The sequence below is a fragment of the Rhea americana genome, unplaced genomic scaffold, assembly GCF_003343005.1.
Source record: "Rhea americana isolate MKP2758 unplaced genomic scaffold, rheAme1 scaffold_8, whole genome shotgun sequence".
Lineage (NCBI taxonomy): Eukaryota > Metazoa > Chordata > Aves > Rheiformes > Rheidae > Rhea > Rhea americana.
The window spans coordinates 989,868-1,016,759 of NW_028186978.1; the positions used below are offsets into that span (position 1 = coordinate 989,868).

The 26,892-nt window shown below is 34.9% G+C and overlaps 1 protein-coding gene across 6 annotated transcripts in view; it reads left to right on the top strand.

Moving 5' to 3' along the window:
- The window catches only part of CLOCK (clock circadian regulator), a 58,688-nt gene that overhangs the window by 10,645 nt on the left and 21,151 nt on the right, over positions 1-26,892 (top strand). For 4 of the 6 annotated variants that reach the window (XM_085322728.1, XM_085322733.1, XM_085322732.1 and 1 more), the window contains 11 exons: positions 1,394-1,454; positions 5,025-5,109; positions 9,954-10,069; positions 12,343-12,433; positions 14,393-14,452; positions 14,871-15,019; positions 19,345-19,436; positions 20,919-21,008; positions 22,561-22,681; positions 23,275-23,388; positions 26,031-26,149. In XM_085322728.1, coding sequence (XP_085178854.1) covers positions 12,387-12,433; positions 14,393-14,452; positions 14,871-15,019; positions 19,345-19,436; positions 20,919-21,008; positions 22,561-22,681; positions 23,275-23,388; positions 26,031-26,149 — 792 coding nt within the window. In that variant the 5' untranslated portion in view covers positions 1,394-1,454; positions 5,025-5,109; positions 9,954-10,069; positions 12,343-12,386. The remainder of the gene's footprint in view (positions 1-1,393; positions 1,455-5,024; positions 5,110-9,953; positions 10,070-12,342; positions 12,434-14,392; positions 14,453-14,870; positions 15,020-19,344; positions 19,437-20,918; positions 21,009-22,560; positions 22,682-23,274; positions 23,389-26,030; positions 26,150-26,892) is intronic. The other 2 variants (XM_085322730.1, XM_085322731.1) reach the window with 2 other exon arrangements.

The window sequence follows — 26,892 nt, forward strand, 5'->3', positions numbered from 1 at the left end:
TTTAGATAGTATAAGAGAAAAATAGTTCTGATGTAAATAACTTCAAGGACTCATTTGAAACTTTGTGTTTACACATAAGTACTAGGGAAAAATCTGACTTTCTGAAAGTTAAAAATAAATAAATAAAAGCAAAAAAAAAAAGTGTGGAAAATTGTTTTTACACACAACCCTGTTTTAAAAGTTCCTATCAGAAACATGGTAGCAGCAAAGCCTAAAAAGTTCCATAATTATTTTCTTTCAGTAAATATTATGACCTTATAATATTTTTAAAAAGTCAGTGGAGCGGGAAATGGTTGAGGAAAATTTTTTTGCTGACTATTTGAGTTATTCTGCAAGCTCCAAAAAGTTTTAATTTAATAAATTTATTGACTAGGTTTGAAGAATCGTACTATCATGATTTATCAACTTAACATACAATTAAATTGGCTGAGCTCAGTTTTTGAAGATAGATCATTCTGGTCTATGGGAACAATGAATTTGTTGATATGATTTTGCTCTTTCTCTGATGACCCTCAGGGAAGATGAATTCAGTAGTTTTTCTTGAACAATTTAGCAGAAACTCTGAAAATTTCTGCCTACTTTGATAGCAAGATGTGAAGGAGGAATACATGCTGCTCTGCAGAATGAAGAAAAGCATGAACAAATTTGGTAGCTGCGTAAGTTGATAGTGCTTTAGAAACAAAAGGCTAGGAAGTGGTTGGTTAAATGTTAAACAGTGTTAATTCAAGCTTGCAGTGCATTTCCTTTTCATAGTGTTTATTGAATAGTCAGAAATTTAGCTGTGTTCAGTGATCTAATAGCTGGATATCTAAGCCAAGATATTCTTTTTTACTTCTAGAAATTTAAATATATATCTGCAGAGTGATTAAAATAAAATTATATTAAATTTAGAGTTGACTTTATATGCTTTTTGCTATTGCTGCTTTGCTGCTTCTGCTTAATTCATTAAGTGTTTCTTGATTAGGCAGTTTTTCCTGCCTGAGTAAGTTCCATTATTGGCTACATATTGCTTAATGCTTCATTTCATTGAGATTCTTGTTTATAAGGTTCAGAGTGGCTATCGAACCTATATTCCAAAGCAGTTAGAAAGTATTTTGAAAAAAAAATTGAGGGACAAAAAAAAAGAAAGACTTTCTCCCTTGGAGTTGCTCATTCCCTAGCAGAGACAACAGTCTTGTCCATTCCTTAAGACACCTCCTTTCTGCATGGATTGCAAGGCGTCCTTTGTTTTGTTTTGTTTCTTCTTCATGTTAAGACACTTCTTGCCTAGGTAGTACGAAGGATGTGTCCTGTATCTCATTCCAATTCCATTCGAGTCTGGATTGTCATATTAAAAATTCTGATAAAGTAGTAACTTTAGACTTTTTATAGTAACTTTTCATTTTTATAACAGGTAGTTTCTCTAACGGGAAAATATTGAAGGATCCAGTGGCAGACACCAGAATTTTAGAAAAGTAAGTCTTTGCTTTGGTTAAATTGTATTAATCCTATGAGAATAACCATAAATATGCTAGTGTAAAGGCGAATTTAGTTGCGTCTTTTTTGAATGCATTTAAGTTAGTGTCCCATATTGTTTACTTTGTTTTCTTGTTTTGTTTCTTTATTGGCCCGTTCTTTCTTTTCTTATCATTTCCCGGTCTCCAGGATCATGTGCAGGGTTTCTGGGGGAAGAGGGAGGAGATTTGTGTTTGGTGGTTTTTCACCTGGACTGTGCATCAGTGACTGAACACAGTGGTTGCACACTCTAATTTTGTGTAACATGAACATGAAGTCTCACTTCCTCTTTTTCTTACAAAACTCTTTAAAACTCTTTCCARTGAGGTGTGATGCCTACTACATTCTTCAAGCAGTCAAACAGTCCACCCTTCACAAGCGCTTTACAGAATTGTTTAGCTGTGCGTGAGTTGCCTGCAACTGAGGAATGTGCAATTAACTAAAAAAAAAGTCAATCACTGAGTATTTTAAGTGATTTATTTATGTGCTTGCATTTCTGAATTAGATGAATAATTAAGTTTCCGATTAAATGTTAGCTTTCTGTGACACCTGTCATTTTTCCTGAGTTACCTGAGTTTTTTTTTCTGAGTTAGCAACTGTCATAATTTTTTCCTGTATCTATTCATTACATTTCTGTAGCCATAATGGTTACGAATAGCTGCTCTTGATATGCAATTCATTCTTTCATTAAATTTCCCTTCAATTATCCCTTTAGATGAATAGTCACCATACAAATACCCGTACTAAGGATCATCGTAAAGCAATGCCAGTTCATGCTGGTGTGTTGCTAGATACGTAGGTTGATGACTACTTAATATCTATCAGGTAAACATACTTCTGTGCTTCACATTTTTGTGAGTTTCCTCCCGGCTCTAAGGCTGAGTTCTGGTTTGTTTCCATATTCAGAGGCTCTTTATGAGCCTGGATCTACGTATGAAAAGTCCTGTTCATTTGTCACAGGATGTTACATGAGATACAGCAGCGCATGGGAGATTTAGTACAGGTGCTTCATCTAAATATGGAATAGACTTCTTAAGCAGCAGCTATGTTCTTTGAGCACAGGTTTGAATCTCATTTCTCCTAATTTTGTTCTCTGGTTGTAATTTAACACATGGTGTAGGCCAGCATGAGCTGGCACTGTTACCACAAGATGTCTAATCTGGTGATTCACTGCTTCCCCTTCCCATGTGCCAACACAGCTTTTGAGCAGCTGTATGGTGAAACAAATTTAGCTGATTTAGCTAATTGTTTAGCTGAATGATGTATCTAACCCAACAGTGTTTGGGTTAGTTTTAGGCTGGACTAGTTTTACCTCCTAATGATTGCATGGTCACACGAATACTAATACTGTCAGAAAATGGAATTTAACATAAGAGTGAGTGAAAATGAATGGCCAAAGTAATAATCAAAGGCCAACATTATCAACAAGTTTGATAAAGGTGCTTTCAAAAAATAAAGATCTCACCTTGAGAAGTGCCTAGTAGCTATAGCCATATAGCATGGCCTATAAATACTGGTCTTGCGATCTTTTAGATGAACTAATTCTTTATCTGCAGACTGATTTGGAGAAGGGACTTAATCTGTTCTCATATGTCCTAGATGAATGTCCTATCCACAATTTAAGAATAAATCTTTGTGTCTCCTTTAAAAGCTGTTCTGCTTTTATATAAATTACCCCCCTCATTTTAATGTTTGCATAACTGAAAAAGAGTAAGCAATTCTTGATGTGATAGTGTTATCTTCAAGCAACAATTTGTTCAGGTTAATATGAAATAGGTTGTCTCTGAAAAGGTAAGGTGAACTGTAAATCAACCACAACTAATTGAAACTTGTAGCTGTTCTTAAAGTTTCTGTTACATGGTAAATGCGTGAGGTACAGAAATGGCCTGCATAAGCTGTGTCCAACAAAGTGTGGAAGAATCTGTTGAATTTTTAGATATCTGAAGATTTTAGAAATGCAATAGATAGAAAACAGAACAAGAAATTTTGACAAAACTTTTTTAAAAAAATTGTGAGTGTAATTTTTTTGTAAAAAGTATGAGTGTTGATTTAAGAAGTATTAAAAGCATTAAATGGTCGTTTGGATGATTTTTCTGCTCTGGAACAGAATTTCAGAAAGAAAGGTAAATTTCTATGCATTTCAAAAATGACCTCTAACTGCATTTCTCACATCACAGCAGGTTGGCACTGTTGCTAAAAATCTAGCAGTTGAGATGCTCAACTAACATGTTCATGCTTTTCTACAAGATTAACTGCAGTAGATAGATGAGTGCTTTGTTTTTATTGTACCAGTAATTATTGTAAAGTCTCATTTTTCTGAATTTAAACGTATTTATTTCAACACAGAACAGAAATTTTTTGGGGAGTGGAAGAATTTACTTTCCCCTAGATCTTTCTTTGCATATGTAATAATTGATGTCTGTTGAATACAGACAATAGCATTTCTTCAGGACAGTTTTCAAAAATTAGCTTGATTTCTCTATCTAGATATTTTTCTTGTTACTTTTATTGGGAGAGAGGAAAAATAGTGTGACTCTTTGATTTTGTTTCTCAATGATAATATATTTTTTTCCTTTGTATATTTTTCAGTGTAAGAATATAGTGTTTGGAACTTTTCTCATCTTTGGTCAGATTCTTTAGTATTCTGAGGATTATTCCTGTTCTGAGGAAAACATGAGAAAACATTTTAGACAGAAATCTTTGCTTAAACTGGCATCCATTATCTGCTTTATATAAAACACTTTCATTTACAAATGTTCTGTTTCATTATACGCACATTTACAATTGCATGTATCCTGTCAAAGTGCTGTTAACTCTGTATGATAGATATCTTAATACTGTATTTTGAAGATTTTTCCTTAAAGTTCTGTTAATTTTGAGAAATCTTCAAGTGAAGAAAACAAATTTTTTATGTGGTAACTTCTATTCTGTAGACAATCTTTATTTCATATGTAGCAGATAGTTTTGGGGATAATGACATTCAGCAGCAATCTGAACTTTTGAGCATATGTGGTATTTTCCACCCTTTGAACTTCTGAAAAAAGGTTGCCAATTGTATACATTCTCAGTTTAGTTTAAAAGATTTAGAAGGAGCAGCATGGGATTTTATTTGCTAATTGTGTAATATATGAAGTTTTGATGTCTCATGTTAGAGAGAATAGCCAAATGTCAAGATTTTATACAGTCTAGAGCACTTTTGCTTTAGCCCAGGGAATATTTATTTGGAATCTGTTTTTGAGCTGACTGTGTACAGATATGCTGTTGTGTCTGCTCAGAATCCCGTTAAAGTAAATGGAGATTTATACAGACACGAAGGTTTTCACCTGTGAATCGTAAAATTAACAGGTTAGTTTCTCTTGATTAAAACCATGAGAGTATTCATGTTAACTCATGTTGTGAAATACTGTTTCTGGTCTAGCACAGTTTAAGGCATTAGTTACATTTTTCAGTCAGGTTTGATAATGAGTTAAATTGTTAAATGTGAAAGCCAATGCATACTCCTAAGACTAACCCATGGTTTCTTGTTACAGCTGCAGCAGGAGCAGATTCAGCTAAGAGATTCCTGCTTGTCTTTTGTAGAGAGGTCCTGTTCCTCAGCTGTGCCAATTCTCGAAGGTATAATAAGCTGGGCTTTTTTGATAAGAACAACATAATAAAGATTAGATTTAAAATTGTGAGTGTGGTAGATTGATTGATTTAAACTCCTCATCTTGCCAATTTGCTTTAGAATGTTGCCAGAGCTAAAGGGGTGAAAACATCCAGTAAAAGTCGAGGAAAAGTGACAAGAAGCAGGGCGGACCTTTGTAAGTAAAAACTGATGCAAGTTGTAACACGTAGCCACAATGTTTCTCTTGTACAGAGTAGTTTCACAGGGCTGGCCTTGACCACAAGTGATTAAACTCCTCAGAGGAGAAAATGTGTGTTCTGGGCTCTGTCAGTCCAGTCTCCCTGGTGGGGAAGAAGGAGATGTGGACTCTGGAGAAGAATAGAAGGGTGGTGCAGAGCCACTGGCCAAGCAGAAATCGGTCCAGATGGTCTGGAACAGAGTACCACCACACAGCGGTGTTTTCTCTAACCAGGAGCTGGAGAGATTGAAATTGCAAACTGTATCCAGTCCTCAGTCCAAGTCCAGTCTGGTCTGACAAACCATTTCTAGAGGAGTTACAAATCTGTTTGTTTTGTTCCCCCCTGCATTTATTACATTGTCCTCTCCAATTGTGATGATTTGTAGGCTCTTCCAACTGCTTCTGCTTGTTGGAATTATGTACTGGAAACAGGATGCACTTTCCTTTTAGTGCCACTATACTGCCCACTACAATATGCCACCTGCCAGGCAGCAGGCAGTATGTTTCACCTATAGACTGCTCAGTGGTCATCTTTGCTGAAAGTCCCTCAGGAGCAAACTTAAGACCGGATGATTTATTCTGATAGTGGCAGCCCATACCCAGTCATCTGTGCCACTGTCTGTTCTTCATCTTATTGCACACAAGTGTGTCTTTGCCTACTCCCTGCGAAGGTAGTGGACCTAAGCAAGCTGCTCTGATGAGCAGTCTGTTCCTCATCCACTCACTACTGAAAGGCTATATGGTGCAAGCTGCATGGATATCGGTAGTAGAAGGAGCCCTCTTCTACTTTGGTTTCCTGTGGAGCAGGTGAAGGTGTAGATTTGCTGTGTTGTATGTATGGTAAATGACACTTCTGGGGAGTATCAGCTCTTCGGCAGAAGTGCAGACCAGCAACGCCAGATGTTCACAGTTGGTTTGTTCACATGGCAGGGGAAAGGTTGCAATACACTGCTATTTCCAGCTGCCAGAGTAACATTTTTATCTGCATAATTTGAATGGCATTTCTTGAGATTCTTTTCAGCTCTATTTTTTGTTTTGTTTTGCTTTTGTTATTTGGAAATAGAAAAAGAGACCAGTTTTAAACTGATAACATTTTCACAGGTAGCCTTTGGTTAGTGAGAAGAGGAGAAGGGGTCAGTCAGTCATTACCCTAATTTGCTTTGTGCTGGTGTGTGCAGAACTGCAAGCAAAAGAGCAAGCATCTCCCTTGAAAGCTGCCAGCTTGTTCTGTTAGATCAATCTGTATCTGATTAGAGAGCAGGTTATGGTTAACTTGTGTACAGATTTCTCAGTCTCTCCCAAAAGTCTGTGCTTACCAGAAAGAAACTGAAACACAGCAAATTTCCCTTCTTCTCCCATCCCCTCTGTCTTCAAACAAACAAACAAACCAAAAACGAAGAGAGAAGGAAATGGGAGTGAGGGGGAGGTATTTATAAAGAAAAGAGCAAAGCAGAAAAGGTGAGAGAGGAGCAGAAATAACAGGAGGTGAGGATTAATGATAAACTAATGTGGACATGAGATAGCGGATCATCTCTGCTTGCCCTTTATGGTGCGATGCGTCGGTACGGTAAAACCCCAGAAATCTGCGGTCCAAGTTAACAGAAGATAATGTTTCTTTGCTCCTGCAAAGATGCATCAAGAAGGTTTCTATTAATCCTCAGAGTCTATCGTGAGGGGTGTTTATGGCACCGTGCTTGTACTGTCGGGTTCTGTTCCAGGCTCTGCCGTTGGCTCTGCGTGATTTTTCCGCTCCTTGGCTGGCTTCCCGAGGCACGTAGCTGTAGTGTCAGGGTGTTTTGCTGCTCTGTAACATCAGGTGCTGTGCAAATGCAGGCTGTTGTGGTGCGCTGTGATTTTGATTCTTTAAACGAGATCTTCTCTCAAGCTAATCTTCAGTGGCTATAATCACTGGTTTGTTCCCCCTAGCAAAATAAGATTATCATGCAGAGATCAGGTTGTATTAAGGATGTTAATCTTCTTCTGTTTGCAGAAATATACCTAGTGTTTGAAAACTGTGTTGCTTCTTGTATTTTTCCTATGATCTTTCCTGAGTGAAGTTGTTTGTCCGAATAATATAAGGCCCCTCTCTAAAGGCTACAAACTGTAAGTTCATGGAAATACTGCTTATAAAATCAAGATATTTTATTGTAAGTCTTTTTACAATATAAGGACAATATCGATTATTTCTCTGAAATATTTGGCAGTGTTACTGATAAAGTGCCGGAGACACAAGTCCTTTGGTCACTATGTATAAAATTAAGTAGAGGCAATGTGTTCACTACTGCCTCATCCCTTTATCAGTCTAGTCCTGACAGAATATCTATCACGAACAAGACTGCAGCTTAATTTCAATTTGTTCAATCTTTTGAATTTGTTTCTAAGGTACAATATTGCCAGTATTCATATGGTATAGATGATAAAATTGACTGATGTTACTGATCTTTAAACATGGAAAATTTAGCAGCTGATGATAACTTTTTACTTTGGGTTGGATTGTGGCTTTTGCTCTGTGACTTTTATTCAGAAACTTGCTGTTTTGGCCATCCATGGATTTACTACCTCTCTGTGAGTGATAAGTCAGCATAATGCAAAAGTTGCAGTGTTGCTAGCTTTTGTAATTTTTGCTGCTGTTTTAGCAATGTGATTTGTATATCCATGGCAGCTGCTGAAGTTTTTGATTGAGGAACTCAGCTTTCTTAAAAATAGTAAGTTTCTAGTCCTGATTGCAGAAAAGCTTGAAAACATTCACTGAATGTGTACAAAAGATTGAGCAACTAAAACCCAAATAACTCATTATATTTATTTTAAAAAATGAATTTTGCAGAGACTGATGACCTTTGAGCACTGTGGCTCACAATGCTGATCTTGTGTAGGCGTCTAGACCTTTCTGCTAGCTTTCACATGGCTGCCATTTCTACTGACTTAGAGGTCTACGTGGTTTTGGTTACAAAAGCTTTTCCACTGTGATTAGGTTTCTTTTTAGTCTGGATTAAGCTTCCTTATGTTCGTTTATGACATAAACATATTCCCCTCCTCTCGTTTTGAAATGTCCTTTAACTTGAATTCCCTTTTGAAATGTCCTTTAACTTCTTTCTATTTTTTTGATTCTGTTTTAAGCATTACCAAATATGTTTCTGTACTTAAGCACTGTACTGTTTAGCTTAAGTGTTTAATTGTGGTTAAAAAAAATACCTCCACATTCTGCAGAGATGAGGTCTTAAAATTTTCCTCATTAAGACTCTGTTATAAGCACTGGGAAAGTTGGCAGAGTTCTTCTACTCCGAACAGTTTAAAAAACATAGGTTTCATGTTACAGTCTCTGTACCCTCGACTTCCAAGGGACTCTTTGTCACTACTAATGTTTGCACTTGTCAAACAGAACAAAACAAAATAGGAGAGGAGGCTGCAAGCACCTAAAAAAAAAAAAAAAAAAAAAAAAAAGTAGGTCAATGGGCCAGCAGGTTATTTGGCCAGAAAAGCATGAGCAGCTTTGCTGAATCATGCTGTAATTGTTTTTCTCTTTTTAGCAGATCATTCTGCTCTGCTTTAACTTCCTATGTTAACGTTTTCATCAGTATGTTAACCATTTAAAGGCTCCATTAGGTGCAGGGGAAGGAGAAGTTTGACTTTCCTAATCAAATAAAGATTTATTTTTTAGGAAAGAATTCTGATGTTTTCAGTAACATCCATTAATACTCAATAGCTTTTAATAGTATTTAATTTAAGAGTAGCATAAGCTTAGTTTTTAGATCCCAGCATACATCTTAAAATTTAATGTACTTTAAAATAAAAAATGTAGTGATTCAAATATGTTGTACAGAAAACATTATTTTTAGAGCAGTAAACAAGGCAGAGAGAAATGAGGTACAGGGGAGGAAAAAGTTGACTTTAGGTGCCTTAAAAGCAGAGAAAGTAACTTGGTTCAAGGGAAGAAACTAGAAGAAAATGCATTTACATGCAAAGTAAGAATATAAAAAGACTGAGAGGTGGTGATAAACTAGTGCAGAGTTACTGTGGAAGAATGCATCTGCAAGGTAAGTTTGAAATAAATTTTTAAGTGTTTATGAACTGGAGTTGGAAAGAAAGTGTTAATGGTTAAAAATGGTATCTGAGGGAGTAGAAATAATGCAGCTGGGCAACTTTACTAATTGCCAGCAGCAGCCTTCTACATGTTCTGGAGCCTTGAGACTGGTAATTTTGGAGACTCAAAGAGGAAAAGGCATACTTGGGCCTTCGCTGCCTTCCTGAGTTTTGTGAATTTCAGCAAAAAAGGTGTTTAAATAATTGTGTAGAGGAGTACTTTGAACCTAACAAGTGGAACTGAAGATCTAGATAGTGTGAGAGGCACTGAGTTCAGAAGTAAACATGATTTAAGATGGGTATAAAGTGAGAGCTTAAGGCAGAAGTGAAATTTTTTCTGCTTATCAAAGAGAAAAACTTTAAAGCAAGATGCATTCTAGTAGTGAAATATTAAGGTATTTATTTGGAGCAGAATATTGCATTTATAAATTACTCTTATAGGTATGATTTTTTTTCTCTTTATATAAAATCAAGTGGTTTGCAACTGTTGATTATTTTTTTTTAAAAAAAGGACCCCTTTTTGATTTTTCGCAGTTCAGAGTTTAATGCTTTTCTGCAGAAGAGGATACGTTTAACTCTGCATTATTCTTCTGAAGAAGCAGTGTTTCATCCCTGAACATCACACTTTAACGAACCCCAAAGTGTAAAAGGTAAAATTATTTATAAGATACAGCTTTTTATCATCACACTGAACAGTTCAGAAGCGGTGGTGAAGCAGTGTTTTTTCTTTCCTTTTTTTAATTCTCCGCAACATGAATGAATTTGATTCTGAGAAATGCATGAAGTTCTTCATTTCTGTAGTGTTTGCTTTAAAGTTTACCAATTTCACTGGAATTATTTCTGCAGTTGTATCCATTGACTTGTGTAAGAGCTGAGAATAGTTAGCATCTTGCATTTTTGGATGCAAAGAGAGAAGGATCAAGCCCTGAAATGAGAAACAAATGCGCTTCAGATTTCTTAGTGACTTTTTCCTGTAGTCTCTTAAGTACTTTTAACTCTTTGTCTTGGATACCAAATCTAAGTAACCAGTTCTGGCTGATCCTACATAGGGTCTGGATACCATAACATGTGAATGATTTTATTGATTTCTAAAAATGGAGTGTTTTGCTAAAGTGGAAATACTGATTCTTAAATTTTGATTCTGCGTAATGAAAATGTCATTCATGTCACAGATGAAAGGTTTTTGTAGTTAGCTATTTATGTATTTTTCTTCTGCAAGTTAATGTGAAACTATCTCATTGTTTCTATAGAATTTCGTATTGTTCTTGATCTCTATAATGTTAGATACCAGATTTATTTGAAAATTGATTAAATTGATGTCTAAAAATGTAATTAGCAAATACATTGTGTGAGCTAAGTGAAAACAACTTTCTAATCAATGTTTTGATGTTGAACTTAACTTTGTGCCAGTGATGGTAGGTTTTTTTTTGTTTTTTTTGTTTTTTTTTTTTTGTTTTTTTTTAACTATTAAGAAGCCTGTCTGCTGACTGCTTTTGACAAAAATTTGAACAAAAGCTTCTTCATAACTTGCTTTCCTGCTGTGATTTCTGGCAAATGTTTAAATAGTGTAGTTCTGTTACTTTGTAATCCTTGGCCAGCTAATTTGGGGAGTGTAATTTGTGGGGATGGACAGAGCAATTGATATTCAGCAGAGCTTGTCTGAGTGAAGGAATAGCTTACTCCTGTTGTCTCTTCAGGACACTAAATTTTGGAAGGTAAAGGCAAAACCGTATTGGGCTCTATTAACTGAAGAGAGAATATGAGGGCTCATCAGGTGCTTTGGGACACTGTGCTCCTCACCTTCTCAAAATAGCAAATACACCCAGTGGTGCACCATGGAAGAGAGAGAATGTGCTGCAGCATGGCTCTCCCATTTGCTTTACTGCTGCACTCAGCTATGAGCATGGGAAAAACCTAATCTTGTGAATCAAATCTGCATACTGTATGACTTGTTCTAGACCCTGAAGCCATTTGTTTGATCCCAATATACGCTTTCTTCCTTAGTTTCCCTCTCTGTTCAAAAACTGAGATAAAATTTTCCTGGAATGCTCTCCACACTGTCTGGATCATTGGGTAGCAGCTGCCATATTTCTTGTACTGTTAACACTGGCAATTCCACTGGATTTGGCACTTGCAGAAACAAAACAAATCCTTCCTTCTCAGAAACTGTAATATTTCATAATTTTGGGCTACCTGAAAGAAGGTAGTTGTTCAATGGGATACTTATTTTACATTTATATGCCTTTCCTTACTATAAATAGTTAATTCATATTATTCTTTTTTTTTTCAGAATCACATGTACCCTGACAAAACAAACAAACAAAGCCTTCTTACTGAAACTTTATAATCAATAAGTGGCTACTTTAAGAAATGACTAATTAAAATATAATGTTCACACAGTACAGAGATCACATTCTTGCCAGTATCTTAGTGTAATGTTTTCAAGTGTCTAACATAACGTGCTCAAGAAAATTATCCTGTGAAATAAATAATACCTGTAAAATACTATCCCCCAAATACTTTCTCTTTCCATAGTTACTAAATGAAGTATGTTACTTTATAACTCTACAACCTTCAAAATGAATCTTTTAGTATACTGAGTATACTTTTAGTATACTGAGAAAGCTCTATCTGAGTTCACTGTTAGAAAATCATTTGTATTGGCTTAGTCCAAGTTCATTCATTGTGGCATGTAATTAAAAAATGTTCTCTTAAATTTTGAGTCATGTAGAATGAAATACTAAAGTTCAGACTGGTGGTAATAGATTCTGTATTAGAGAAGGTGAGAGGGCAGAAGAGAGGTTGGAAGAGAGAAGGTTAAGAGCACCTTATTGAGAAAATGAAACCTTTAATATACTGTAATGAAGAGCACATTTGCTCTTTTAAAGACATTATTTATTTATTTTTTTTTCTTCCCTCCCAGGCAAACGTACAAATGTCTACCACAAGACTAAAGTGTGATATGTTATGTTCTTTACCATAAGCACCCATAAAATGAGCTCCATTGCAGACAGGTATGTTAATAGACAGTGAGATTTGGGAATGAATTACAAACTAATTCACTAAATTTGGGCTACCTGAAAGAAGGTAGTTGTTCAATGGGATACTTATTTTGCATTTATATGCCTTTCCTTACTATAAATAGTTAATTCATATTCTTTTTTTTTTTTTTTTTTTAATCACGTGTACCCTGACAAAAGAAAGTCTTCTTACTGAAACTTTATAATTTTACTGGATATAATTTACTTCAGTAATTTTACTAAATAAACTATTGTTTTCTTTAGTAATTTTATTCTTATGATTAGTAGACACAGAACGGTAATTCATGCAAAAACTAGGAGTGAGTTTTGGACTACTTTTAACAAAGCTACTGTAGCAGTTGTTAGATGCATTATTTTGCGGTTGCTGGAAGTAGTTCTTTGAGATGAATCTTAAAATATATTACTTGTTTTGAGCTGTGGAACAGCATCTGTTTAGTTCAAGTTAATTTTTAAAGTTTACTTTTTTAGTACTTTAATATCTGATTAGAGGAAACACAGTTTTAAGTGATCAGTAATGCTGTGTATGACAGTAAAGTGACCTGATAACCTATTTCAATGGAAAAGTAATAGCTGGAGACTTGCTTTCTATTAGATTCTGTGACCTGGCCTGGCCTTTTTTAGAAGCTTAGGTGAACCTCTGTCCTTAATATACTTTGAATTATCATTTTGGAGAATTCAGAAAAATTAATCTTCCATCAGCCTTGCAGAAGGCTGAACCCATTTTGAGTAAATAATGTTTAAGGCAAATGAAGGGTGAAACTTCTAAAATGCAAGCCTGATTTCTCTCTCTTTTTTTTTAATACAACTGTGTTGAATTTCACTGCAGCTTTGTTTTTTGAATATGTGAATTCCTATTGAAAGCTTTAGGTTTATGTAATAACATACAAAATAATTGCTTCCTAACAACACTGTTTGTTGTAATGTACAAGTGCTTGATGGTTTGTCCATTGTAAAACAGATGAGGTAAGCATTTTAGAAAGACAGTTACTTGCCTCAAGGAAAGAAAGACATTAGGATGAAAAATCAAGAATGGATACAAAGAAACTAGCAGGAGGACAGTGCTAAACAGATTGGATGCAGGTAGAAAAGAAATAAAATATGAAAGTCTATTATAAAGCAATATTGGAAACCAGAAGAACAGTTTTGTGTTGGCTTTAAAATAAAAGGAAACAAAACAAAAGTGATACAAGAAGTACACTGAGACATCTTGAGAGGATGAAAGGAAAACACGTTCTCATTTTGATATTTTAAGACTTTAGCAATACAGGGAAGGACAGTTGTCAAGTTGAGGAAGAATTTTATGATATTTGGTTAGAAATCAAATAAAATGAATAATTATCATTACTCTTTTAATATGAATTGTATATTTATAAAATTACATGATTTAAAGTACAGCGTAGTCCTCAGCTTTTCATTCTGAGTACTTCAGTATTGAAAAAAAAGTACTTTACAATTATCAGAAATATTTATAGTGAAATGAAAGCTGCAAATAAGTAAAAATAGTAAATTATTTGTCCTTTCTTATACTTTCAAAAGGTTAAGGTAATGCAAATAATCAAAAAGATGGAAAAATAAAATTAAATGTTTAAGTGTTTGCATAGGATTGTTTGTGAGTTCACATTAGAAATATGTAGTCCTGAAGATAATCTGGATGGTGTCAGAAGTGACAATGCTTTGAAAATCTCAGATTTTTTTTTTAACTGTCTGTCATTAAACATCCTAAAAAAGACAACTTACGGCAGACTTGAGTTTAGGTTGCTGGTGATGGTCCTTGCAAGACATCACAATAAAAGAGGTGTTTTTGTTTCTTAATGTATTGGAAAAGATCTCTCTTTTTTTTTTTTCCTCTTTTCTTTTTTTCCCTCTATCATTGTGATTATCTCTACAAGAGAGAAATTTTACACTCTAACATCATTTCTTTGTTTTCTTCAGGAATGATGGAAGCATTTTTGATGGGCTGGTGGAAGAAGATGACAAAGATAAAGCAAAAAGGTAAGTGTTAAAGTTTTCTAATGCAAAGACGTGTGCTCTACTTACATACCTGGGGTTAGCAGGTAGCAAATTTCTAGAGAGAATACAAATGTGATTCTTAATAAGTAACCATCTTATTCATCAGCATTTGTTTTACTGTGATACTTCAGGTATTTATAACTGTTGTGTATCTATAACTGTAGTTCAATACTTTGTGTTCTTGTCAAAGCATGCTTCTTTCTAAAGGCTCAGATGCACCCCTCCATCAGAACGAYGAGGCTGTTCTTCAAAAACAGTCGCTGTGATTTAGAATGGTTTTTTTTTGTGACAGTTCTCACAGCAGATTCTTAAAGGGTAGTTTGCACCAGAAACCTGTCAGTAGTATGCAGCTTGTTATGAGGAGGAGTCATAGTTCTTATAAAATGTTTTCTCTTTTCAGAGTGTCCAGAAACAAGTCTGAAAAGAAACGTAGAGATCAATTTAATGTACTTATCAAGGAGCTGGGTTCCATGCTTCCAGGTAATGCCCGGAAGATGGATAAATCCACTGTACTGCAGAAGAGCATTGACTTCTTACGGAAGCACAAAGGTAATTCTTTGTAACAGGGAAGAATTTTTAAATTCTTAATTTTTATGATATTCATTTAGTGCACAGAAGCATTAACAATTTCAAAACTCCTCTATTTCAGGAAACCATAAAAAAAATTTAAAGAGTTTCTGAAGAAATATTTTTAAGATCAACCAGTAGGTAGCAAAAACAGTTTTGTCTTTTTAGAAAATATTTCACAGAAGTCAGTGGTGTGGTTTTTTGTTTGTTTTTTAAGGTTTCTTTTTTCTTTTTATTTTTTGGCTTTGAAACAGGTCTGTTTCGTAATGTGTAGTGCTTACTCTTGAAATAGCTTTGAAGTTTTTTGGTTAGGACAGGTGGAGCCCTGGAGAATACAGTTGCTTCATAAGGCACAAGTTCTCAAAGTTTTGCTTCACGAGAAATGCCCTTTTGTCCGTTTCAGTGGATGTACTTGCTGGAAATGCTTATTCTGATATTTAGATAAAACACCATCTTTTGAACAACTGGTTTGTCTCTCCCGAGTTTCATAGAAAGCTAGATAAATCACAGAAAAGGCTAGTCCAAGGGATCTTAGTGCTCCCTCTGCTCTGCCTGGTGTCTCCACAACTGGCTGCTTTAACGAAGGCGAGAAGGCAGCAGGGCGTTGTGCTCTCCCGCAGTTACTGGGCTAGGCAGTTTGACGAAGCAGGGTAGCGTGCAGTGGGAATGCAGGCTGAAGCATAGGCATCTCTTCTTTTTTGGCTACAGCGTTAGAAAGAAACAAACAGAAAATCTATAAATGCTTTGTGTAAGCATTTAAGTAGTGGGTGTTTTGTTTGTTTTTATTATATCACGTAATTACTACATTTTCTTATGGCTATTTGATGTTTCTGTATATGTAAAATCTCTATTCCTTCTCTTATACTTCTGTTCTTAATATGACTTCTTGTAGTTCACACTGCCAGGAGTGAGCTCAAACCCTCTCCTTTTCATATCAATAAAATGAGCTTTTTCTCTAGTTATTCGTTCCCCAAGTAATTTCTGAGCACACATACTACCTAGAAAGCAGCAGGGACAAGAGAGGCAGCAACTAGGTTGTATGATAAAATAAGGAAAACTGTTATAATTAGATAAATATGTATCAACAGTGTGTTCATCAATTTAAGATATGTTATGCCACTTATTTTGCATATAGCAGTGCAGCTCTTGTATTAGCATTATTGTTAAAGAAGCACCAGATGCCTACTGAATGGTGACATTAATAAGGTAAATATAACAATTAAAATTGAAGGAGGGGAATATGTTGTGCAAGAGTTTGTAGATTTTATTTGGCTTTTTAACGATTAAATATTGATTGTGCTATTTAAATCCTTTGTAAAGCACTTGCCTCATAATGAGAAGAAAGGTAATATCAAGCATTTTTTTTCTACGTGAGTCAGTCTGTAGGTTCTAGGGCCTTTTTCAAAATTTCTCATAAATACARTAGGTTGAAAATGTTTGTTCTGTTTCAAAATTGCTTTATTTTGAATTCATTAGAATGAGCACATATTAGCCAGCAGCACTAGTGTTCCTGTCTCTCTTCCATGAGTTTTGGGAGATATATGTATTTTTTTCATCTTCAAAAAAAAAAAAAAAAGAAAAAAAGAAAAAAGAAAAAGAAAGAAAGAAAGAAAAGAAAGAAACACCAAAAGAGGCCAACTTTGGAGATGGATGCCTTTTAAGGCCTGGAGCTTTTGTCCTGCGCCTGATGAGGCAGAGTGCAGCCCTGTGTGTGACTGTGTATTCCATATTAAGGTCTCCGAAGCCCTGGCTGCCAGTGCTGACTAACGTTGCTCTACAGCGTTTTTTATTGAAATACTCTGGACAAAATTTTGGCAAATGTCAAAAGCTTACTTTGTCTTCTGAGGTACTTGGATCTGTTACAATAAAGCAGAGTGACCCTAGCAAGAGGAACGAATTGTTTGGTAATGATTGGCTGCTTTACTGTTGAAAATCCTACTGTGTTCAGCAACCAGGCTTTGATTTACTGTATTGCTTCTGGTTCTTTCTGAACCATTTTGACCTTGACTAAAGTTGGTACATGGGTCGCAGATCCAGATGAACTGAGCTGCATATTGGACAAGCATAGATTCTGTTTCACATTTAAAAAAAAAAAAAGAAAGAAAAGAAAAAAAAAAGAAATCCAAACCACGCTAAGCACACTGAATTACCTTACTGAGCTTTTCACTTGATAATAGTGCCTATTACCTTTCTTGAATTTGTATAAAAGACAACTGTATTAAGAAAGCCAAAAAACTAAGAATTAGTTCCTTATAATTACAACCAATAAATTAATATTCATACAGAACACAGATGCAAATCTTGCCTAAACTGACAATTTCTGTTGAGGATGCATCATACTAGTGTGGGACGCTTGGATCTGAAAGCTGAATGAGCTTAACGTGCAAGTTTGGTTGTGCTTCTATATTTTGTATCTAGCTCAGAACATAACCTCAGTGTCATTCATCTTCGAGTGCATCATTCGGCCGTAATTTTTAAGAATTTCTCTAAAGTTATCCAGGTAAAACAAATTCTTCTAGGTTATGATCACTCTGTTTTGCAGTATCTTACTAAATGCTCTGATTACAGGAAGCGTAAAGGAATGTTCATACTTATTGGTAGCGTAACTTGATGTGATTCTTTAAGGACAGAAACTTCAGCTTTTCTTTAGTGTAAATCCTTTCCACTGTAGAAACCGAACAGTTTCTTTTAATTCTAAAACAGGATTGTTACGTGGACCAGAATGAGCCAATGAACCAAACTTCCAGTTCTAAAATGGAGATTGTTGGCATCCTGCAAACAATGCATTAAACCCTTTGAACTTTGCTTCTGTGCTGGTGGCAGAGCTTTTCATTTCTATGCCCTTTGACTTCCTATTAATTGTTCAATATATTTGTTTCGGCTGAAAATTTAGATTTGAAGTTATACATAGATTATTTTCTCCCTCTCTTACTGCTTTGTGATACCATTTCAAAGCAGATAGCAAAGGGCTAATCAAGTTATGTCTTCTGAGAGATCTGATAACTGGCAATTCTGGCCCTTATTCAATGATCCTTTTTTCTTCTACTTGGAATTCTCTACTTGTTGCCAGTTTCTTCCGTGATGTAACTATTGTTTTACTGTTCTTTTAGTTATGTCTAAGCTCTTTGGTATAGTTTTCCCTCTTTGTTTGGGAAACAGAATTCTGAGCCGTTTGTGTATTTAACTCAGTTCCAGGTTTTCTGCACTCCTTGAATCATCCAAATTAACAAGCCAACTTACAGCCTTTATGTAGATTTCTTTTTGAAAATTGAAAGCCTTAAAGATGTACTTTTATTCTCCTTTTGTTTCACGTAAATGCTTGATTCGTGATTACCTGTTCAAGGTTGTTTTTACAACCAATGGTTCTGCCATATCCTTGTTACTCATCAAAACAGAACTAGTAATCAGTTGTGTTTCTTACTGGTTCAGTTAGCATTTGAAAAAGAAGTATCAGCTTTCAGACCCTGGGCCCAGACCCTTGGGCCCTATTTTTGCTTAGCAGCATTTGTTTCCCACCTGCACATGGGAAGTTAATCTCTTTATTTCTCTGAAGTGTTACAGGAATCTCTGCTCATATCAGAATTTATCTGTGTGTCCAGATCAGACTCTGAGTAGTTCCACAATAGGAATCCCTCGTATTGTCCTGCTCTTAAGGGTCACGTTTTTAACCCTCCCCCCTTTTTAAGTAACCTTATTTCTTTCTAGATTACAGAGAAGGATGGGAAGAAGAGGAAGGACAGTGACAATTTTTAGTACGAAGGTTAGGATGCCCAGCATTGCTCAAGATACTGGGCCTTTAAGCATTTTGAATTCCTGATCAGTTTAGGTCATTTTGTTTTACAAGTCTTTGAAAACAACACGCTTTAATTAGTGTAACAACTTTTAATTACAGTCTGAGAGGAAAGAATGTATTCTTTGCATTGACAAAATCCACTGCTTACCACACCGTTCAAATTATCGTTAAACTTCAATATTACCTTGGCATCTGATAAGACTATATCATGAGTTGATAAAAGAATGGGAAGACAGATCTCACAACATAGTAGAGAGAATATTTATCTTCTTAAGGAACATTGTCTAACATGCTCTAGCTGACCCTGCTGAGCAGGGAGGTTGGACTAGAAGATCTCCAGAGGTCCCTTCCAACGTTACTGATTTTGTGATTCTATGATTATATCTCATGAACGAACAGTGGAGGAGACTGGGGAACCTTTTGCTTTTTCCTACTGTTTTGTATGTAACTTAGTGGAAAAAATAATGGCTTTTTGGAGTGTGAATCCTTGCATTGTGTGTATGTTTGATTATAGAAATTACTGCACAATCAGATGCCAGCGAAATTCGGCAGGACTGGAAACCAACATTCCTCAGTAATGAAGAGTTCACACAGTTAATGTTAGAGGTATGTTACTTCTGTTTTTTGAAAGTAGAATATTTCCTCTTAGGGACTAATTCCATGATGAAATCTTTGTTTAATGGAATATCTTTTCATTTCTATATTTTAATTGTAATTACATACTTTCATGAAGATGAGCAACCTAATTTTCTATGTGTACAAAGTAATACATAATAGCACTTTTAAGCACATTTTCAATGAAATAAAACATTATGACAGAGCAAGTCCAAATATACATGTACTCACCATCAAACTAAAATTGATATTTTAAATTACCACTGTAAGGAGAGTACTAGTCAGATGAAAAATTGTTATGTTTACATGAAAACCTTAACTATAAAAATGATTCAACACATCCACTACATCTTCAGAACAAAAATAAAAGTTTAATTTATTTGCATGTTACACTTTCCAAAAGTGACGTATATGGATATTTTTTTGTTAAAGAAGAATTGTTGGTTGCTATGAGAAACAAGCTTTCAGCTTTAGCTGTTGGTTCCTTGAAAATGAGAGCAGGTGATTTGTACCTTATTATTAAAACAATTTACAATAATGGTTAGATGAAAAATACTGGAGTAAATGGAAAAGCACTTTATTTTTGTTCCAGAGTTAAACTTGATTGTTGAAGCAGATATTTAAATAAGTGAAAAGTTCCAATTTTCTGTATTTAAAATAATCCCTTCTTCGGTGGATTTTTTTTTTCCCTCCTACCCAACAAGTTAGTGAAATAGTTCCTTCTGTTATAGGAGATGCTTTGTAGCTATTTTTGGTGTTTCTCAAGACCTTTTACAAAACCTGCATCTATAGTTAGTGTCTATAAAGTCAAAACAAGATAGTACAATTATTAGATGTTTTTCCAAAGACATGAGAGCTTTAAAATTTTCCATTTAGAAATATAGTTCTGTTGTACTTTTATGTTTTGTAGTGTTCAACTACAAGATAGTTCTGTTATTTTCAGTGAAAATATGTTTAAGTAGAAGATAAAACAGGCAGAACTAGATCTTACAATTTTCAAGATTCAATAAAAATCTTACTATGAGTTTCTTTTAGTGAGATTGGGACTTCTGAGCTTTTAAATACTGAAAAATAAATACTGAAACCCTTTGAGAAGGGTTCTTCCCTTCTCAGAGTTTTCCTGCTTCTTCTTACTTTTGCCTCTAGCTGTTTTTCCTGTATTTTCTGATATTTAAAATGACGATGGAACTAAAAACAATGGGCAGGTGAGGCATGGGAGAAACAGTGGCTTAGATGCGTATGGACTGAAGTCTGGCTTCTGAAACTGTAGCTTATTTAAGAACAGAACAGAAGTTTTAATACTGATAATGTAGAAACAAGATTCAGAAGTTTTAATAGATATTAAAATAGATTATTAAAATAGATTATTAAAAGCAATAGATATTCTCATTTTTATAGTAAATTAAAATAAAGTCGATCTAAATTTCTTTCCATGATGAATGTAGCTTAACTGCCCATTATGTTTAATTTCAGGCTCTTGATGGTTTTTTTCTAGCAATTATGACAGATGGAAGTATAATATATGTGTCTGAAAGTGTAACTCCCTTACTTGAACATTTGCCAGTAAGTAAGAACTGCTTTCATTGGCATATCAATTTGTCTGCAAGTGATGTTCTGCTATGGGTACCAATAATCTTCAGTCTTTTTGGTATTACAGTACAGATGTATACTTTGTTCTAAAGCTTCTGTTTTTCTCTCAGGACAATTCTTTGCTATTGGTCTGTTTCCTGTATTAAACTTTTCCTTTGGAAACATAGCATGCAGTCAGCACTCTGCAGGATTATGAAGTACCAGACTAGAGTCAGTATCTCTCTTTAATTTAACTGAAATAACTGAGAGCTGACTGTAAAAGACCCTTAGAGGTCACATTTGGTATTGCCTCTCTATGAGTCAGCAACTAGTTGCTGAAGAGCAATATATACTGTTTCTGATGCTACTTTTTTGGGTTAGATTTATACTTTTGTATTTATATATTTCACTCATCCGTAATCTTGGTGACATTGCTTACTGATATAGTTAACATTCTAATCTGTTATTTAAAGCTACTTTTGAATGATGTTATTCTGGACTGAGGCAAATTAGTACTCTCGAATGTGAACGATTGACAAGTGGAACACTTGGAGAGGGACAAATTATTATTAAAGGCTAGTTGTCTTACTGTGGTAAGAATATTTTTTGTAAATTTTGGAGAGAGGTATTTGCAATGATGCTGCAAACTAAAGCTCCCCTAAGGTGTGAATGATATCAGCTTAAGAATTTTGAAAAATGTACAAGTGATGTGATTAAAACAAAAAACAACCCCCCCCCCCCCGAGTCTGGGGCACGGTTGTTCTTTGCTTTTGAATGTGATTGAGATATTTTCAACAAATAATCTATGATTATTATTTTCTGAATACTTAATCAAATGCATTTATGTACATAAAAGGCATGCAGTAATTGTTCAGTTGTTCAATTGTTCAGTTGTGTTTCGCTCAGTTGGTTAGAGCGTGGTGCTGCTAATGGCAAGGTTGCAGGTTCAATGCCCATATGGGCTATGCTGAGGATTGGACTAGATGATCTCCAGAGGTCCCTTCCAACCTTACCATCCTACGATTCTGTGATCATCTGTATTGTTGCCAGTTTTGTGTATTTAGTTGCAGAACTGATTGTAAAATGTATTCCTAAAATAAATTCTGATTGTATGCAACTAATGGCAACATAGTAACATATAATATACAGAATGGGCTGTTTTTTTGTTCCAAAATATTTTTTCAATTGTTTTGAACACTATTGACAGTTTAGAATGCTCTAAAATAACACTGTAATTTCTATTTCAAATTCTCTTTTATTTGGAATTATTATATCCTGTGGAGGTTAGTACAAGCTCCAGTGTACTTTAATATGTATGTATATCTGCTGGGTCATGGATATTACTTATTAAATGATTCAGTGTCAACATTCAGACAAATCAAAATGAGATTTTCTTTTTTTGCAGAATATTCATGTGTATCCCAGTAGGTGGCTTTGCTGAGTTAGTATTAGTTAGGTTTTTTTTTTTTTTTTTTTTTCATTGAAGTACTGGACTTTGACATTGTGTGGCTTACATAATTATATTTATTATATCTTTTTCTTTCAGTCTGATCTTGTGGATCAGAGTATATTCAATTTTATCCCAGAGGGGGAACATTCAGAAATTTATAAAATATTGTCTTCTCATCTGCTGGAAAGTGATTCACTGACACCAGAATACCTAAAATGTAAGTAGTAACGCTAAGAACCATCTGCTCTGTATCATATCACACATTCAGTTCTTTCTCCTAGTGCTAAAAAAGCAGAAATAAATGGGTGAGGGCTACAGAATGAAACATGTGGCTTGAATAGATGTACAATTTTGTGTTTTCTTCTGAAGAGTGAAGTGTTCATCCTGTATTGGGTTTTACTCCATGAATTTCATATGTATTAGAAATACTCATCTTGACTGTATAACTTCTACTTTTACAGTTTTAGCAGTTGGCAAGAGGAAAAAAAAATGTATCAGGCTACTAGGTATTAGTGTGTTTCAGTGAATTTACGTTTAGGGAAACTGTTTCTGGAATCCTCCTTTAAAATAGTTCTCTGCAACATTAGCGTTCATGTAATATGAACATATTACAGCCTCTTCATCTACAAATTCTAAAGGAATTTTTCTCTCCTTTGGGTTAGTTAATACCAAGCTGGTAGAAAGTAGAGACTCTAGCCATTTGTAGCAATCAATAAAATATGCAACTTAATTGTTACTGCTTTCTATTTCATGTTGCCTATGTGCTTCATCAAGCTCACAGCCTTTTAATCTTTTTTATTCTTTTCTCAGCAAAAAATCAACTAGAGTTCTGTTGCCATATGCTGCGAGGAACGATAGATCCAAAAGAGCAACCTACATACGAATATGTAAAATTTATAGGAAATTTCAAGTGTTTAAATAATGGTAAGTAATTTCCATCACATTAAAGTGATATATACGGGCAGTTTCAGAACTAAGCAGACTTGAGACCATTGCGCAAACTTAATAAAGTACTGAAATCTGTCTTTCAAAGTAAGAACCTGAAACAAGGGGACATCACTTGTATGTTCTAATGAAAAAGAAGGAAGAACTGCATACCATATATTATATGTCTGCACTTTTGAATGCAAAATGTAGTAATTATATTTCATGCTTTCAATTAAAGAAAATTAGTATCTTGTAAAACATTTAAAAAAGCTTAAGAGATATTTAAGCCAATGATTTAAAATTAGGAGTCTGACTTTAGGTAAATATGTTTACATGTCATGTTTAAGCATGTGACCATAACTTGACGATCAGTGATGCCGAATACTTGCAGCTGTCATTGTTCTTGCAGTGAACTGGGAATTAAAATGTAGGGTTTCCCCCCTCACTTCAATTCTGTGCTTTCACTGGCAGGAATTCCTATTCAGATGAGTGGATGAGCCATTATAGAATTTCAGTTTTCCGCACTGAGTTCCTTCTGCCTTCCACAGAAGTTATTTCTCTTCATTATTTCCACCTTCTTAGTAGCTGTAATTTGGTTGGACAGCCTTTGCTGATTAGTTATTTGAGGCGTGTTTATTTGGTCAACCAGCCAAATGGGCTGTGTAGTGTAGATAATAATCACTCTTCTTATAGATCACCCCCTAAAATATTATTAAAGATGGTGTCTGGTAAATAGACCTACATCTTTCCACATGACATCAGTATTTTTCCCAGAGAATGAGGAGAGATGYTGAGTGTTGGTGCCACATGCAAATACATAGTGCCTTAGGAAGGATAGGAAGCAACAGAATCGAAAAGGCGAATGTGGCGTCGGTATTGGGAAAGAGGTGGCATTTGGAAACTAGAGGCTTGYCAGTTCAATTCGATATTTGGGAATGCTTAAACAGTATGTAAGCTTCAGGAAGCTAATGAGGCGTTGAATAACAGCCATTGTGGATTTTTTCAGGTGCAAACAGCATCAAATTAGTTCACTTCCCTATACCAATGGGTAACATGCTGAATCACTAAGAGGAGAAAGCAGAAATAAATGATGGACTTCACTAAAGCTTGTGACCATTATCATACTATGTCTTCATGTAAGGGAAATGCATATTAATGGAAATTACTGGAGAGTAGCTGCAGAGCTGGTTGCAAAAGTTACCAGTATTCACTGTCAGAATGAATTTTTTATGGGCCTCTTCTGTATCTGTTTTTAATCAGTATTTTTATTCATGTTCTAAATTGAACATAGTTCACAGATCATATCATGATGCAGGAAGCTGCAAAAATTCTGAAGAACAGAACAAGAATCCAACTTGAAATTTAGAAAATAAATTGTTTTGGGGGCAAAAAAAAATAGAGTTACTGAGTAAGAATAAATGCCAGAACTACATTTAGGAAGAACCAGCTATACAAGTAGGGGAAGAAAAAGCTTACAGTTGGGTAGGTAATGGTCTTGTAGAAAAAAACGAGTTACTGTAGAATGCAAGTTGAACATGAATAACCAATATTCACTAAGTAGTTATGAAAATGAAAAAAAACTTCTTAAAATATGGTCTAAGACATGTGAAATAATCTCTTTGCACTTAGTATCTGTATGTCCTCATCTGGGACAAAGGTTTTGACATTATGCATCAGGAGGAAGTAAAGTAGTTGGAGAGAGTTCAGAGAAGAGCAATGAAAGCAGTCAGAAACTTTTTTTTTTTTTTTTAAGTTAACTTCAAAGGTAAGATAGACTCTGAAGAACAGAGTGAGAAAGGATAAGATAGAGGAAGGAAAATACTGCTTTTCTCTGTCTTATGGAAAGAGCAAGGGGGAGTTTTAAGCTTAAATTTCATAAAAACTTCAGTTTACATGGTAGAAGTTCTAACTGAGATTTGAACTAGAGCCAATTAGACTTTGAAGAGCATGAGAGAGTTTTGGTGTCCTCATCATTAGAGCTTCTTAAAGATGTACAGAATGAGTATCTACTGGGAACAAAGATGCAGTTGATTTGCTCTGAACTCTAGTCCATCCTTTGCCCCAGTGATTCCTTTCTGGTTCAATAGGTGAGATTTGTTTGTTCCTCACGTTCTGTCCCAATTCTTTCACGTACGTAGTTGCGGTGCCCCCAATTGTACCATTACTCGGTTATGTCTTCAGCTCTTGGCATTTCAGTATGATAAAAGCCTAGAAAATTAATACCTGAGAGTTCAAAAAAAGGTTAGCAAAAGCTGATTTAAAAGGGAGATATTAAATATAATTTTTGAAGAAGATATATTCCAGTTGTTTTTAGTAATTACCAAGAAGCATTACAATTACTAATTTCTCAAAACTGTTGTGTTAACTGTAACTTTAGTTCATGTTAAGTGTAATTTTAGTTTTCTTTGAGAAGGTTAACTGATGGTTGTATTCTCCTTACTACTCTACTACTACTGTTATTATGTATGTACGTATGCATGTGTACTACATGCAGCGTTTTTCCTAATGAATGGTAAATTTTAGGCAAACTACATTAGATTTAACACCCAATATTGGGCCATTTGTCTTGTGATACTACTGTCGAGTTTTTCCATGCTTATTTTGTAATTTGTCCTGACCTCTTCTCTATCTTCCCTCAGTTCCCAACTCTTCACACAACGGTTTTGAAGGAACTATTCAACGATTGCATCGGCCTTCATATGAAGACAAAGTTTGCTTCGTAGCCACTGTTAGATTAGCTACACCTCAGTTTATCAAGGTATGCACAAATGGAATCAGTTACTTGACCCTCATATTCATATATGATATAAAAAACAGCTCTTTTGACAGAGTAACTTTTAAATATACTCCAGTTGGGAAACTATGTGAACAAACACAACACTTCAAATATTATTAATGAAAACTATTTAGAATTTCATTATCTGAAACTGAATTCATCTTTGTTTCTTATTGCACAAATTAGTAAGTTAAATGTTATGCAGAGCATCAAATAAATTGCTTATGGTGAGCACCTTTTCTAAGCAGTCATACAAAATGGTAGTATGCAAGAAGTATATTTAAAAGAGCGTAGGAATATAACTTACCAGCTTAATCATAAAGGTAACATTGAGATTCTACTTTCACTGGAAAAATTAATAATTTTAATTGAAACTTGGATATGTATTATGCTGCTGATGGTCTTACTGTAGGTTGACAGAGATCTTAATCAAAGTTTGACAGAGGTCTTAATCAAAGTTTGTATTATTTGTCACTTACAGTCAGGTTTGAGGTAGTAAAGCTCTCGTTTTGCTTCAGTACTGTTTATTATTCAATAATTCAATTGTTTAAAGAGAATATTTTGCTTAGCTGCTAATGCACAATGGAGATGACCTTCCAAGGATAGAATTGGATGCATATGAGATTTATAGACTTTACCAAGTGTTCCTCACCAAAGTCAGTCAATATAAACACTCAGGATAGTCAATGATTCAAGTTTTTATACATATATGTATATAGATAGAT